This window comes from Prorops nasuta, unplaced genomic scaffold, assembly GCF_024137725.1.
Source record: "Prorops nasuta isolate Cenicafe-Biocafe unplaced genomic scaffold, Cenicafe_Pnas_1.2 PNAS00033, whole genome shotgun sequence".
NCBI lineage: Eukaryota > Metazoa > Arthropoda > Insecta > Hymenoptera > Bethylidae > Prorops > Prorops nasuta.
In genome coordinates, this window is record NW_027116830.1 from 1,606,698 (window position 1) to 1,618,533 (window position 11,836).

General features: G+C 37.7%; 1 protein-coding gene across 1 annotated transcript in view; it reads right to left on the reverse strand.

The window, feature by feature from the left end:
- Nucleotides 1–11,836, reverse strand: part of GluClalpha (glycine receptor alpha 1) — a 38,903-nt gene extending 27,067 nt beyond the window's left edge. The window contains exons 1-3 of the mRNA XM_066743689.1: nucleotides 11,822–11,836; nucleotides 9,759–9,826; nucleotides 8,666–8,778 (exon numbers count right to left, since the gene is read on the reverse strand). Coding sequence (XP_066599786.1) covers nucleotides 8,666–8,778; nucleotides 9,759–9,826; nucleotides 11,822–11,836 — 196 coding nt within the window. The remainder of the gene's footprint in view (nucleotides 1–8,665; nucleotides 8,779–9,758; nucleotides 9,827–11,821) is intronic.

Sequence of the window (11,836 nt, forward strand, 5' to 3'; positions counted from 1 at the left end):
GTGTATATAAGCTGAAATGCGACATGCCTGCGTCTATTCTAGAATGCTATAGTTTATAGGTGGGTTCGAATAGTCAATCGGAATTGCTGCGTATTGGCCTGTGTATGTGTATGTGTATGGGTACGTGTATACATGTGTGTGTATTTGCATTATATATACTATTGTTCTGCAAATGGATATCGCGTGTTTACGTATCAACTTTGTGTGCTGCATTTGTCTATCTATCCATCTATCTATCTGTATGTGTGTGTGTGTGTGTGCCTATGTGTTTCGACGGAACCGTGCACGCGTGTATATACGTGCGCCTCAATACGTATACGTTACGCTTTCGAGTTGCGCATCTTCAGCGTCCGAATTTCGACACTCGTTGCAAGTAGTATAGATCAATTATTGGAAAGACATAAATTTTCTCCTCGCGTCTCTATCATCGTTCGCTTAATACTAGTACAACAACGTAAAATTACACAAGGGCAAGTTGAAATAAGTTTTATTGTTCTTTACTCAATTTTTATTTACCGATTAAAAACTGTAATAAAAGCTGAACATCTTCCTAGTGCATTCTGTAACGAGTATCCGAAGCAAAGATCCACTATTGTTTGTAATAATAATAATGACGATATTTAACGTTTTCCAACAAGTCTATACGTATACGGTTTCTTCATCGTACGTGTGTAAAGAAAGTTTTTAATTCCACAGAAAGTAGACCCATTCGTCATAGATAAAAATAGCGAATTAATTTAATGACACGAATGAATAATAATAACAATAATATATCGTTATAACGCGATACCATTATACGGTATCATTTCATGTTCCAAGATAACATCGTACGAATTATAATTTTCATGATAAAAGCCACGACCAACACAGAAAAGCCCTTTTTTACTCCAATTAAGCGCAATTGATCGTCACGAGAGCCATGCTATAATTTTATCAACCGCACGATAAGGGAAAAAGGGAGATTATTAAAGTTTAAAAGTTTGAAAATCAAAGAAATTTTTTCAATTCCTTGTAAAATTTTAATTTTTAGATGGATGAATAAGCGTACGTCTTTAATCCGAGCTAGTTTTGTAAAGGTCGTCAAAAGAAAAGAGGAAAAAACGGCGTGGAGTGGGGGAAGTAAGGGGGAGAGCAGCATAAGCTGTTTTGACTCAAAGGGATCGACCTGTCGTGCGAATGCAAAACTATTTTACACCGCTTTTCCCCCGCCGACCATTTCCTTTGACTTTAATACGCTAGCCGTTACTCCAACCTGCTTCTTTCCATCTTTTGCTTTTAAATTATCGTATCAATTAGCAAACCTCCGACCCGCGAAGATATACAGGCTGATTCTCGAACGAAGAAGGGAAAATATTTGGGATTTCAAGAATAGGAAGAAAAATCTTCCTACACTATGCTACAGGCTTCACAGGTTTTTACAGTGATACTAAATTTCAGAAAAAACTCGTTCAGCTCTTTCAACAGTATTTTATGCAATAAAGAAGGTTTTCATGGTATACCCGTTGAGAATTTCTACAGGTGCCTACACACGATTTGGCAAACATTGGTTAACGTTTTTGAATGCATTGTTAGTAATTGTTTGGTTGTTGAGTGTGCGCGCGCCATCCACGCGGTTCGCTTGGTCAATGTTGGTAAGAACAATTGTTTTTCGTCCAACGTTAGCCACATTGTTCAAAAGCGGGTTAATACCATTTGGAAGCGTTGTACGAGGTAAGTTGATAGGAACTTTTCGCTTCGAAATTGTTGATAGTATCTACAGTTTCAATATTGTCTTTTCGTCAGAATCACCCTGTATACCTATACGTATAGTTCCGGTTAGCGTGATTCTTGAAACTCTGACAGAATTCTCCCTAAAAGTTACCGTCGATTTAACGTATAGTTATGTTTATGCATGTGTTCATAGTATAGTACATGTATATATGTGTTGAATATAGTAAATGTATTGTTCATTATCAAGTGCTAGGGAACTTTGGTCAAGTGCGTTGCTTAATCAGTTTTATACAATTAAGGATATTTTCATAGTATTTCTTTCAGCATTTCTAAAAGTGCCTACACACGATTTGACAAACATTGGCCCAAGTGTTTGGATGCATTGTTAGTGATTGTGTGTAGCTGTTTAAATATGTTCATTACATCCACACGGCTCGTTTTGTCAATATTGGTAAGAACAATTGTTTTTGTCCAATGTTAGCCACATTGTTTAGAAGCGGCTTAACACCATTAGGAAGCGTCGTACGAGGTAAGTTGATAGGAACTTTTCGTGTCGAAATTGTTGATAGTATCTACTGCTTAAATATTGTCTTTTCGTCAGAATCACCCTGTATATGTACATGTAGTTCCGGTTAGCGTGATTCTTGAAACTCCGACAGAATTCTCCCTAGGAATTACTATCATTTCAACGTACTGTTCCATCTATGTGTTTACAGTATATTACATGTATACGTGCTGTATATCGTACATGTGCTGGAGAACTTTAGTTAAGTGTGCTTTGTTTACTCGTGCTAAATAATACCTATACGAATTCGCCAATATCGAGCTAATATCCGGGCTTATGTCTAAACGCAATATGTACAAACCACTTTTCACTATTCCCTATTGTGTTTACGTGAAACTGTCGAAGGAAGAGTATCTATCGGTGCACGGAAATGTGCAGGAAATTCCGAGGTGCTTAAGCCGCCATTTTAGCTATTCTCTCTCTCTCTCTCTTTCTCTCTCTCTCTCTATATATATATATATATATATATATATATATATATATATAGACAGTTAAGAAAAATAGCGCTCTGATTTTTTTCACTCTGGGAAACTATTATCCAATATGCAATCTAAAAATTGATCCGCTAACTATTTGCAGCAACCAGTGCGGAATCTTTGGAAAGTTTTTATACGAAAGAGAAAAAAAAACAAGTCATAAAAGCTTAGCACGCGCGAGAGAGTTTCAAGAATCAAGCAGTTTAACCTAGCTTTCCTGCTTTTTGCTTTCGGACGTGTGCAACGAACCTTGAAATGGCTGAAGCGAAGCCTCTTAATTCTTGAAAACGTACTCGTGTGAGAAATGGCGTTTCACAAATTGCAAAAAGAAAAGCAACGCGATATAATTATCGCGCGCATAACAGCTTTTCAAGAATGAAAAATCTTTCAAGACGATTCATTTCGCGCGCGAGATGACGTTGATGCTCGTCGAGTTTTGAGGTTAGGTCAGCTTTTCGACGAGACTCGACACGGACACGGCGCAAAGGAGCTTCTCGGTTTTCTTCCGTGAATGGGAAGAAAGAAAAGAGCCATTTGCGGTCTAGGCGAGAATTTTTCTGGGAATCGAGTCTTTGTAAGTGGCTGCTTGTTTTCCTTGTTGCTATATGTGTGTGTATGTGTGTGTGAGTGTTGCGCGTGTACGTGTAAGCTATGGCACGCGTGTCTCTGTTGGTGTGCGTGAGCGTTAAGGAGCATATAGGGTGGTGGTATATCGGTGGGTCCGTATGATGGAGAGTGGTGACTGGTGAGATGTATGGAATGGGGGGGGGGGGGGGGTTAGCCACTATATAAATATACTTGTCGGCTGCTTTGGCTGGCTGGCTGGCGGTGCCGAAGGGCCCCTTACTCAAAGGGCGCTTTTTGCCTACATTTTACGCTGCCAGTAAGAAAAAATTAAAAAATGGACGCCAGCCAATTAGGAGAGGATTGGCCTGGCACTATATTGTTAAAGGCGATTTGGATTGTTTATTCATACTTACCATCTTGATGTCACTAATTGTCGCAATGCTTCGCACAAACAGGTTTACCCGGACAATGGCCGGCCCATCTAAGGGCAAAAACAATACAGCCCTCTTTTAGTCAATCTTCCATCTTGCCTTTCTCTCAATGTCGAATTCTCTATATGGTCGCTCCTTGCTCACTCTTTCTCTCTACCATACACACGCGCAAGCACACACACACACACGGACATACACAAACTTTCTCTCTCTCTCTCTCTCAACTTTTTCTTTTTTACCTCCCAAGTTACCAGCAACTCATTTTATCATCATCATCGTCATTAGCATCGTCATCGTTAATGATGTTTTTTCCCCTCTCGACCGCACCTGGTTGATTTGTATATACGCTTCCAGTAAAAGCCTATATGTTACGCCTTAAAATCAATTTTCAGCTTAAAATCACTCCTCGAGAAAATATATCCGAAAGCGTCAATTGGAATCCGTAAATTCAATCGTCGAATTGGATTTAAAATGGTAAAGGGATTGGTTGAGATCGGAAGTATACCCCGATGGGATTTGAAATCCAAGAAGGCGGGAAATGGATGCTTCCTATAATGGCGCTGTAATAGCTTTTTCCCGATTAAGTTTTCACATTGACCAAATTTCTACAAATACCTCGACAAGAATTTCGTCAAAGCGTAATAATTCCAGTCGATGAGAGGTATTCGACAATGGCTTTGGCTGTGCAAGCCAAAATTCGTTGATACTCCTTCGAGTAGATTTCGTAAATTGGAGGTTAGATTTGCTAAAAAGCGCAGTCGTAAGGAGAATCTTTCGAGGAGAAGCTCGGAGGGCATGAAAGTGGATGACGCGAATTTCGTTTTAAATTAGATTTCGGGTGAGAAAAAGTGGCAAAAGTAAAATCCCGCGGTGGATGGGACTGCAGGGTAGGTTGAATCAAAATGGCGAAAGATTGCCGAGTGAGATAATTGTGATGTAATCGCTTAGGCGCGAGAGAGAGAGAGAGAGAGAGAGAGCATAAGCAAGGGTGGCTTGATTGCATTGATACGCAGATAAGCCAACTCTCCGCACTGCACGTCGCCCTCAAACTTTTCATGCTCTTTTTCCTCCTTATTGCGCGGCTTCATCTACTCTCGGCCGAACGCCTTCCTTTTCCACTTACCGCTCTATATCTACTTTCTTCTCTCGTCTTATGCCTCTCTACTTTTCAATCCTCCACAGATTTCTCGCGCGAACACGCGTTTCCTCGATATATTGGTATATAATGATGGCTCCACTCGTTTTACTATATATACTCCCCCCCCCCCCCCCCCCCACTACTCTCCTTCTTACGATGCTCTTTCACTAATCTCGCCAATTCATTCGACTACGATATAAAGCTATGTATACATGTACAGGGTGTACCACTTAAATTCGCTCGGACCGTGTAACGTCAAATTCTTTTTATCTTCTCAACTTTACAAGAAATACCAATTTTTGTGTGTAAATCGAAAGGGAAATTTTATACGAAAGATTCGTATTTTTCATAGCGACGAAGGTCAACAGAAATTTATGACTATGGTCTTGGTCGTTTTAAATGGTACACCCTGTATATACAGCGTCGAACAAATAAAACGATTCAGACTATGGATATAAAATTCTTTTTATTTTGTAACTCTATAAAAGATACCAATTTTTGTGTAAGAACTTTCCAAGTGTAAATCGAAAAAGAGCTCTGTACAAAAAGTGTATTTTTTATAATGATGAAGATCAACAGATTTTTACGCCAATGGTATGGGTCATTATAAATGGTACACTCAATATATGTATGCACTGTTCTCTCTTCTCTCCCTACTCCATTTCGTCTCACAAACAATTACCATTCTCAAGTTTCCCAATAATGGTTTTATTACCAATCTCAAATTTTTCATTCAAGTAATTTTCGTATCACAACTATATTTTCCAAGTGAATACATAAATTACTCGAAGAATTACGTGAAAGCAGCTAATCAGAGAATCATCCCAGCTTAATTAATTTTTATTTAACAACCTTTGAAAGTTTATTTAGCTACATATACTTTTGTTTAATATTATTACTCTTAAATATAAATTAGTTTGCTAGCAATTTTACCTTTCATTTTCTCTGCGGTGTACCTCCGGAATTACAGTATGTAAATTATTCACTCGGAGCAACAATTATTTCGAAAATTAACGAGTTTCAATGTTTATAATATCATAGCTAAATAAGTCTATCCCTGTTGGATCCAATGGACTTTTCTCAGAAATTAATTAAATTTACTGCGATTTGCTCTTATATTATATACTATATATTGAAATAGCAACGCAGTCTCTGAAAATAATTAAGAGAAACAAAGTTGCGCGGCTCGAAAGCGATGATTCAATAAATAAAAAAAAAAACGGTTATTGGACTCGAAAGCTTTCGCAGATTTCCCACCTTTCTTTCTCCTCCCTCTACCTTGAAATTGCAGCTTTTCATCAGCTAACGGTCAACCAATTAAGAGCGTTAATTAATCGCTAAATAGTCGCATTGGCGCAGAAAGCCCATTCTCTAGAAACACTTACACAAGCTACGTGTGTAATATAGTCAAGCTACATACACATATATAGATTCGTGCTTATTCGTGAAACGTCACAAGGACAAGTCGGTTTTGATACCTTATCCTCAGAAATGAACGCTAAAACCATCGAGAAAAAGAACCGGTTTAAAAATCTTATTATCAAGCTTTTCAGTGAGCTTCGTGATGCAATTCTATAGAGTTACATTATGTACGTGCTCCTTTCATCTCTGCTTTCATGAAAATAAACTCACTTATCGGACCAAAGTGGGGAACATATAAACAATAAACATACATACAGTTTTTGACAGGTTTTTAATAAGCGAGATAATGTTTGTTGTTGCACAAATTAATATTCATGAGAAAGAGTAAATGATCCTTTAGCAAGATCATTGAAGTTTTAATTATGAAACGATCCATATTAAATAGCAACAAGAACTAATGGAATTTTGTTATTGTTGTGGGATTTTATTGGAACGTCAATTTGACTGGGTACAACAATACAAGAGAAGGGAGAAAGATCAATGAAAGTGTAATTATGAAACAATCCATATTAACAACAACAACGAATGGAATTTTGTTTATTGTTGTGGGATTTCGTTGAAAGGTCAATTTGACCGTGAAAACAAGAATGCAAGAAAAAGGAAGAAGGCAGAGGAGAAAAGTCGTACCTGAAATTAGTCATGAGAATAATTGATGGATCGTTTCGGTCCATAAGTGAGCTGGATGAAAATAACAAATGCTCCGGATGCTACAATTCAAAGTAAATTATTTAATGGTCCCGTCTGCTTTTATACGATAGAAGCACTCAACGACACACTCGTATGGCTATTCGTATAAATAATTCTCCATTGGACAATTTACATCCTACCAATGATTGTACTGTAACGAGCCAATTGCTCCTCGTGAAAATATCACAAAATCACGTATCCGAGCTTCGTGAAACTTTTGCCCTTGTAGATTAACTGAAAAATTGTCTAGACTACGGAAGGATCGATGAAATTATTCGCCAATAAAATACACTCGTGAGCAGTGTAATTTTGCATGGTACAATGCGAATAGAACCGATCGAAGGAATTCCTTCCTCGAAACTCTATGCTTTCACCCGTCTCTCTCTCTCTCTCTCTCAATTGCTTTCAGGCGGCGTTCTTTCTCTCTCCCTAAATAAACCTGCCTCGTTTGGCACAAATCAAAACCGCGATCTCGGTCAACTTTTCAATCTTTAGCTCGCCATTCGCTGATTCCCATTCAGCGTTCCATTTGGCCCACTAGTGTAAAATCTCATTTTTCTTTCTTTCACTGTTACATCGATCAAGCGTCTCGTCGCTGCCCAATTGCACTTTACAAAAATTCACTCTTTAAAAATGGAGCAACGAAGCTGTGTGATTCTCGTCAATATCTGTATATTTGCCTATCAGGCAAACCCTTACATTTATCCAATAACGTTTCTGTAAAACTTGCTCTAATGTCAGGAAAAAATACTAGAAATTTTTCTTCCACTTCATCTCGCAGAGTTTGCTAGAAATATCAATGAATTCTTTCCGATTGGATGTGGTTATCGAATGCTTCGGTATAGAGGGGTGAAGTAGTGGAAAAGGGGTACAAAAAAAAAACAATGGCGAGAATGGAAAGGTTCAGTGGTAGAATTCAGGGAAATTAACACGAAAACTACGGAGTTTATATATAAATATAGAACAGCATGTATAGAGATATATTATATAAAAATAATATCTTAGTAAAAAAATGTATGTGTATAGCAAGATACAAAATATTTGTTGGGGCGAGTATAAAAGAATGAAAAAAGGGGGGAGGGTGAGGAGTAAATCGACACGTGAGGCGTGAAAGAAAAACGAGTCTAAAAAATAGGTCAATCGAAGAGGAGTGAATGGAGGGGGGAGGGCTGAGTAAACGTACGAAAAGACTGAGGGGTAAAAAATGAAGATAGGTGAGAGAGGAGGGCGAGGGTCGACGAACAATGTCGAGGAAGGGGTAAAGCAAAAATGAGAGTGAGCATTGAACGAGGGGAGGACAAAAATGGACAGAATGAAGAAATTCGTTTTAATTTTTGGGAAAGGGCTGAGTGTAAGTCGTGAATCTCGACGAAATATATATTGTACATGTATATATATATAATAAATAGCTTAAGGGTGTTGGGGCCCTAGAATTTCAAGAAATACGATTAAAAGTCGATCGAACGGAAAGCGAATTCCAATATGGTATATATATATATGATGACTGTGTGGTGGTGAGGGGGTTGAAAGTATTAGGAAGAGTCTGGCTTTGGTGAGACGGATGAAACGGGTTCCGGCACTGAACAATGAGAACTATGGCAGTGTATTGGAAGGGGTATGGGGCCAGAAGGAGCTTGATACGCGTCGTAGGGGGATGAAAAATATTAACCTGTTCCGTTCTCCCCGCTCGGCCGGATTCGCGCGTCGTAACGTCCCGGCCCCAGGATGTTGTCCAGCACCTGCTTCTCCTTCTCCCGGAAGTTCACTTTCGCCTGCGTACATCTGCAATTTTAATCAAAACCAAACATCCTCAGGTCCATTTTTCCAATGAAAGGAATCGTTCGTGTGGAAAATATTAACTATGCAACCCTCTTCTTTTTCCAAGGTGGGACAGAAATTTTAATAAACGCGAGGGGGGAGGGGGTTCATCGAGAGTAATAATATCGATTTTACGGACGGATTCTTGGACTTGATGAGTTTCTGCTCTAGCATATAGTTGCTTGCTGCTGGCTGGAGGACGTGCCGATGAAATATTTAAAGTAGTCTGTAGCTGGAGGCAGGTTTTCTAATGAAAAACCCGTCCAGGACGGGCCATAAGAGGCTAAAGTGCTTCGAACTCACCGGCCCCTATTCACAATGTCACCGACACTTGATTCCCACCACGAAAATTTATCCCCCTCGTCCCACCCTACAATCCCACCCCCTCCCCTTTCCCCAACCCAGGCACTTTCATCAATTCAACACTCGTCTTTCCTATCAAAGAACAATCTTTTATCCAATCTTTTCTTCGTCAACCCCCTCCTCCCCCCCCCCCCTCCCCATCACCTCCTCAACGAAAGCTTTTCAACACTTTTTCGATAAAGGAAACCATTTCATCCTACGTTTTATTTTCTTATCCCATTGCCGTGCCTCTCTCTTGTCTTTGGAAAAATTTTCTCTCACATCCATCCTCCTGTACATGGTGTTTTTCCAATGCTGGCATATAGAGAATCATGTTACTCGACTATAGCACTTTTGCACTTACTCTATACAATGTCCACGTTTAGTCAAAACAAACTGCAAATTTTTAATCACTTTGTACTTTTCAACTTTCACCGTTTATTCTAATCATATATTTTCCAAATATAATCTCGTTCACTATACATAACACTGAATTAAATGGAATATAGTGATACTGTCGTATAACACGGGGTCTCCTATATACGCAAAAGTTGGACAAAGATTCCGTTGTATGAATGCAACGAGTTTTTTGATTGACTCACCTTGAAGGATGTAGCAGGACTGCCAGTAACGCTAGTAAAGGTATAACTCCAGGCCACATCGCGGCGGCCTAAAACCAAAATATAAATAACTTTTTACAAAGGTTGATCCTGTGTTGAGTTCTAATTTTAATTATTTATTTAAGATTTTAGGAAAAAAATCTAAATTTATTGCTAAACGACAAATTTTAAGAAATAGTCTTAACACTAAAAAATTGACACTTCATGATGTTGCACCTTCTATTAGTATGAATGTTGTCCACTGTAAAATGTAATTAGTCACACTGGTGTTAATTCTTTCGGTAGTTTTTAACTTTTTTATCAAATAAATCCTACGTGGTAGATCTTTTTTGTATACGATCGATTATTAACCTGTATCAAGACTCCGTGCGGAATGAATGAATCCGAGTCTCTCCGCTTTGTCTATAGAGGATCTCGTCCGAAAACGCACGAGTCCCTTGTCACGTGCCCGGAAGGGCCCGATCGTCAGGGAAGTAGTAGCGCTCCGGTGGAATAAACGTATTCCTGGTCTTGCCTTTCATTCGATTGTACATACATACATATTTTTTATACGTGTTAGTCTGTTTGAACGGGTTTATTTATTATTTTTATATTATGTAATAATTAATGAAAAATAATTAAGTATTTATTGTAAATGATATTGATGTTCGTAGCACATGGACGAGAGCCGAGCTGCGAGTCGTGCGATAAGAGATAAGTAGAGAAAGTGGGTGGAGGATTAGACTGAATTTTCCGGGTGCTCTGTTTGACGGGACTGTTGTCGCCATTGGTCCTCCAGTAAAATTGAGCGCGTCAAGTGACGTCACGTACACGTCGGCTAAACGACACACTCTGTTCGAATTGGCTAATTAATCCACTCCTTTTAATAAACTAATCACGCATGTAATTAAGTGTTTTGATTATATTGACTGTATGTACATACTTCAATTAGAGAGACTCGCTTCCTTTATTTTATATCATATTTTATTACTTCCTCGTTTGAAACTTGTATCGGATTAATCTAAATTCACTTGTTGTGTAATAATGCACAATCGCAAGTGTAGCTAAATGTTTGATTTATATTGATCATAACTACTTGAATGCAATTGGGCTGATTTTCTTTATTTTTTATCCTGTTTTATCATTTTTGCTCATTTGAAATTATATCAAACCAATGTAAACCCACACATTATAATAACGCAATTACACGTGTAACTAAGTTTTTGATACACATCGAGTGTAACTGCTTGATTTAAATAGGCTAACTTCCGTTATTTTACTGCATATTTTATCACTTGCTCATTTGAAACCATATCGGATCAATGAAAATTCTCTCTTTTTAATAACGTAATCACAGGTGCAACGAAATGGTTAATTCATATCGAGTGTAACTAGTTCGATTAAGTAGACTGACTTTTTCTATTTTGTACCATATTTTATCGTTTGCTCTTTTGAATCCATATTAAACCAATGTAAATCCATTTGTTATAATCGCGTAATCACAAACATAACTAAATGTTTGATTTATAACGAGTGTAATTATTTAAATTTAAATATATATTGACTCTTTTTATTTTATAACATATTTCATCATTTGGTTACTTGGAACCATATCAGACCAATGCAAATTCACTCATTATTATAACGTAATCATGTATATAACTGAATGTTTCATTTATATTGAGTTCAACTCTATTTAAATTAAAAATACCAAATTTCTTATTTTATGGTATATATTTCATCATTTACTCATTTGGAACCATATCAAACCAACGTAAATCCACTCGTTATAATAACGTAATTACACGCGTAACTAAATGTTGGATATACATCGAGTGTAACTGCTTGATTTAAATAGTCCGACTTGCGTTATTTTATAGCATATTTTATCACTTGCTCGTTTCAAAACTACATCAGATCAATGTAAATTCACTCATTGCAATAACGTAATGACGTATGTAATTAAATGTTTGACTGATATCAAGTGTAACTACTTGCGTCAAATAAAGCGACTTTCTTTATTTTATAGCATATTCTTTAATTGTTCATTTGAAACAATACAGAACTAACATAAATCTCAT